The 5733-nt window shown below is 29.4% G+C and overlaps 1 protein-coding gene across 1 annotated transcript; it reads right to left on the bottom strand.

The window, feature by feature from the left end:
* Positions 1 to 2080: 2080 nt before the first annotated feature.
* Positions 2081 to 3639, bottom strand: LOC114302656 (putative clathrin assembly protein At4g40080). The gene has a single exon (XM_028247704.2). The coding sequence runs from the start codon at positions 3395 to 3397 to the stop codon at positions 2339 to 2341; it is 1059 nt and encodes a 352-aa protein (XP_028103505.2). The 5' UTR covers positions 3398 to 3639; the 3' UTR covers positions 2081 to 2338.
* Positions 3640 to 5733: the final 2094 nt, after the last annotated feature.

Below are 5733 nucleotides of genomic sequence, written 5' to 3' on the forward strand. Positions count from 1 at the left end.
GGGAGTGTTTGGAAACACTAATAATTCGTGTTAGGTCAACTTTATTTGGACCGACTAAATAAGGGATGATTGGAATTTAACGGACTGTTAGTTTTTGATATATAGACTCGCGACTATTTGGCAAGAAATGATGTGTATTCTATGTTTATTTTGTCATGTGATTAGATGTTTGGAATGACTATTTTAGTGAATCTCATGTTTAATTAAAAAATGATAATTTCTGAAAAGATCATTTTGTCTTTTTGAATTATTTACAATGGCAATGCTAAATTTAAAGTACATTTTATTTTAGTAAGACCACTATTAATTTTATTTAAATGCGACATTAGAAGTATATTTCAATTTATAATTTTGTTAATACAAAAAAAGAAAGAAATGAGAACATTATTATATATCACGAGATTAATTTATAAACATGTTTAAAAAAAAAAATCAACATGTTAAAAAAAATATTTTAAAAAATAAATAAAAATATGTTATATATTCTTTTCCTTTTAAATATTGAAAGTATATTTCCTTTTATTATTTTGCTAATACCAAAAAAATAAAAGAAAATAATTATATGTAACGGAATTAATTTATGCATGTTTAAAAAAAACTCAACATGTTTAAAAAAAATAAAAGAAAGAAATGTTATATATTTAAGAGATCAATTTCATCATTTAATTAGTTAATTCAAAGACTGGCTTAATCAGTCAATTTTCATCGCACACCCCATAGAATAGAGTTATCCCATATATAAGAACTATTAATCTAACCAGACTATTAATCCGATTTTCATTTTTCTATCCAAACAATAAATTAATTATACCATTAGACATCAAGTCCATTCACGGGCCAAATCACACCATCTTATGTACTATAGGGAAATCATATTCCATTGAAGAAGGCCCCATTTATTCCATAATTGCCGGAACTTTCCAGGAGCGAGTCTCCCAAAATCATTGCTTGGTGAGTCTGTTAGACAAACTTGTAACAGTCTAATATTTAATAATTTCTTTACATTTATCAAAAGTCTAAAACAATCATTCATTAGTGGTAAGATTTCAGACATTTTACAATTGGAAATTCTGAAGTAGCAATTGTTTTATGACCCAGTCAGAAAATCTCTTATATAAGCACCATAATTAATTGTAGTCATGGTCAATCTACTCATGCTTTATGATCATAATTGAGAGTTTATTTTCCTTGTTGGCTGAATGAACCAATGTCTTGTATCAATGTATTGTCGAAATGTTAAATCATATTTATAATTTTATATTTAAATTTGTTCATAAATAATAGTATGCGATATATCACTAAAACCATTTTATTAAATTTTATTTATTTCTTATGTAATTTCTCATGTTATGGATTGCTTGGTTAGAGTTTTCTAAAAATACTTTTCAGAAAATTCTACTTTTTTATTTTTTGTATTTTTTTGTTTTTACTGAATTTTTTTAATATTTTAAGTAATTTTTTAATTTTTAAACATACCTAACATAAATACCTAAAAAGTAAAAAAAATTATGAAAAAACCTTTTAAAAATTCACTAAATACCAAAAATATAATATATATATATATATATATATATATATGAGAATTCAGTACATTTTTTGTATTTTTATGTATTTATTAATTTTTTATAATATTTTTTCATAATTTTTTTACTTTTTAGATACATCTAAGTAAGGTGCATATAAAAAAGTAAAAAAAAATGTTTAAAATTTTAAAAATATTCACTAAAAACAAAAAAAATAAAAAAATTCAGTTTTCAAAAAATTTAATCCAAAAAAATCAAACCAAATACACTGAATATTTTTTGTATTAGAATTTTTTTTAATGATGTGTTTGGATCATAAAATATATTTAGATATTTAGTAAGGGAAAAGAAAATGAGAAATTTCATTCATATTGCCTCACATTTTCCTTTTTATTTTTAAATCTTTACCCAAATTGATAATTTAAATACAATCTTAAAAGTCATCAAAATGGATTTGATCTCCTAAAATTTGAAGACCATGGAACCTCAATTTTAAAACTCTTTCACATGAATTTAACATGAATTTACCTTATTATGTAGCTACGCAGTAAAATAAATTGATAAAATATCATTTGAAGACAAATATTATTATTTTCCACTCAAAATTTACAAACAGTTATATTCCAAAACAATTTAGACTGCCCAAAAAAATTCAGGACAGTTGAAAAAAAAAAGAAAAGAAAAGAAAAGAAAAGCATACTCAAATGCATATATAAAAAAAAAGAAAAAAAAGAAAAAAGGAGGCACCACTGAAAAAAAATTATATTCCAAAAATAAAATTAAAAAAGAAAAGAAAAGAAAAGAAAAAGGCCATGTCATGCCATTGCGGAGGGAACGGTTCTTTGGACCCGGTCCAAGCCAAGCCATTCTCCTCCATATGGCAACATTAACAACTGACTCGGTCTCAAAACTCGTTCTCCACCCCGAGTCGACTCACTCCCCTCCTCTCTCCTCGGTCCCCCCAACCTCACCAGCCACCTCTCCCTTTCTCTCTCCTCCTCCACCACCCTCTCAGCCTTCACCTTCGTCTCTCCCACCAAATCCCAAAACGCATCGTTTCGTTTCCTATTCACAAACACCACTACCAATCTCTCTCTACACTCCTCCAATCTCTTCAAACACCGAGTCAACTCGACCAACTCACCAGAACTCAACCCACCAATCCTCTCCCCGCACTCACCGAGTCTAATCACAATCTGTTGCTGAGTCGACCTGTAATCTTCGCCGACCAAATTGACGACCTCGTACACCAAATCGTACTGTTGAAAATGCAACGAATCTGGAGCTCTACATATTTCCTCAACCAAACCCACCAAAACATCAACATCTCTGATCAAATCCGAGTTCAGCAACGTTGTTGTTACAGTCACTTTCGTCGAAGAAGGATCAGATATATAAACACCCAAAACCCGAGAAGTGATTAAATTACGTTCCAAAACACCAGCGTACCATCGAACCCAGTTCGACAACTCCCAGGTTTCGGCATCACGGCCGTCGCGGAAAACCGAGAGGTTGAGGAAATTGCGGCCGCCGGAGGAGGGGTAGAAGGAGAGCTGGTCTTTAAGGATGAAGGAGCCTTGGGAGATGATGTGGTGGAGAGTGATGAGACATTTGAGGGCGACGAAGGTGTCGGGGGTGGAGTGGAGGCGGTCCATGACGGCGGCGACGGTGGCGCAGGCGGTGGGGCGAGTGTCGTTGCCGAGGGAGAGCAAGGCGGCGATGCGGTGGTCGGGAGGAGGAGAAGAGGGGGAGTGGGTGGTGGCGCGCAGGACTGCGACGGTGATGGGTTTGATTGAGAGAGTTGCTTTGATTAGTGATGCTTTGTCTTTGAGGATGCCGAGGAGGTTTCTCATTAGTTTGTTTTGTCGACCCATTTGGTGAGGTGAGATCGAATGATGGGGTTCAGGGAATGAATGAAAGATTTAGCGGAGATCAAGTATGGCCATGGAATTGAAGACCGTTGATGATGGAGTTTTATAGTTTGGAACATAAAAAGGCGTGCGTGTTTTTAAGGTGGACCACAGATCGTACACGGAACCTGTTTGACAAAATTTTACATGGACTTCGAGAAAAAGCCAGGAAAGTGCTAACGGCCGTTGTTAATGTCAGCCAAATTATTCTGCACATTTCCTTTTCCAGTAAACTTCTCATTATTTTATGATCGTATTGGAAGATATCATTACATTATATAAGGATAATGAGAATTTATTAATATTTTAAATTTAGAAATAATTATTGTAAATTTTTGAATAATAGAATGGACATCTTTTATTATAATTTTAGAATGGAAATGATCCCAATTCACTACATATCTATACATTTGCTTTACAAATTTACTCATAATGAATTGGTATAGGAATTGGACTTACAATCCTTGAGAGTTTATCAAATTAAAAAGGGACACCTATGCTGACATATCATTTGAATGGAATAGAATTGTGGGAGTTTTTTTTGAGATCTCAAATATTTTTCTTTTTATATTTGAAAAAAAATATACTAAACAGTTTTTTTTGTGAGTTACATTAGAATGTTACATACACTAAGGAATTTTTTTAGTATATTATATTGGAGTGTTACGTTTGAAAAGAATATTCTAAATTTTTTTTTAGAGTGTTATATTAGAGTGTGATAGTTTGAAATTACGTTTATCAAGTTTTTAAACTCCTTTTGAAATATTTGAAAAATCACATACCATTTTGTAATGTTTGAAGGATTTTATATTTCAAGTTATTTTTGTATTCATTTTAAAATGTTTGAAAAATCTCACATTTCAAATAAAAAAGATTCTCATATAAAAGTTCATCTCAAATTTGATTTTCATATATTATGTATCTTACCCTTCTAGTGCCAAAAAAAAAAGAAAAAGAAAATAAAAGAAAAAGAAAAAGAAGAAAGAATCATAATAAAAATAAGGGTATAACCGTAAACCCAAATTCTAAATAATATATTGAATCCACTTTTCTAAAATAAATGAGACTAATTGATCTATAAGAAAAATTCTTTGAACTAAACGAATTATCTTTCTTTAAGATGAGATTTATAGATAAATTTTTCTTTTAAAAAAACAAAAACACTTCTAAATAAAACTTATCAAACACATTATTAAAAATAATAAAAAAAGTAACAAAATTTAAAAAAAAAAAAAAACAAGTTTTTACTTATATACATATTTTACTGTTAGTTATAACCCATTATTATGCTAATTATGAGATTATTTAGTTAGGGAAACTTGTTAATATTGGGAAGGTAAGAAAAAGTGTATTGAATTTAATAATAAATGTCTCAAGATTGCTTATCTGCGTATCCATTTTTTTCACCTCAAAAGAAAAAAAATAAAAATAAAAGTATTGGGATTGATATATCTTTTGTCCTTTTCTTATACTATAGGGGTACTTGTTAACAAAATCATTTTAGTTATAATTAAAAGGTTTTTAGTTATACTTTATATGGTAATTGATTATGATTCAATTTTTTTTAAGTCATGACCCTAGAAAAGATTCAGTTATAACATTTATGATAATTAATCTCACAAATATCATAACTTTTATATAATACACACCTAATATAACCTGTATGTCAGGAATTATGTAAAAAAAATTATATTAAAAAACATAAAAGATATAGGAAAAAGATTGAGGCCTCCAATTTGAGGCCTCAAATGTGGCTCAAATTTTTATTTATTTATTTTTTCTTTGAAACTGTGTTGGTTTGGTTGTTTTTATTATTTTTATTTATTTATTTGTTGGATTGTGTTAGTTTGGTTGTTTTTATTTATTTATTTGTTTGTTAGGCTGTTGTAATTTTTTTTTTAAGGATGGCTATGTGTAGGGGTGAGTTTAGAGTTTAGGATTTTAGGTTTAGGTTTTTATTTCTTCCTAATCTTTCTGATTTGAAATAAAAATATAGTAAGAACTCGTACAAAACTACATAGAATTAACAAATTTTAGCCAGCAATCTAACTGATTAGTCAATTTTATCACCTAATCAATTTAACCCAACTCACTCATCTTATCAAACCACATAAACTAAATTGTTGTTGATTTTTTTTTTTTCCCTATTTATTGGGCTATGTTGGTTTTTTTTAAAAATTTAATTTAATTTAATTTTATTTGTTGGGCTATGTTGGTTTAATTTTTTTGGGGAACTGACCCAAAGGTCCAAGCCCAATATATCATACCCCATTTAGGCCAAAAACAAATTTAATACTCCA

This window comes from Camellia sinensis, chromosome 6, assembly GCF_055761805.1.
Source record: "Camellia sinensis isolate YWXY chromosome 6, ASM5576180v1, whole genome shotgun sequence".
NCBI lineage: Eukaryota > Viridiplantae > Streptophyta > Magnoliopsida > Ericales > Theaceae > Camellia > Camellia sinensis.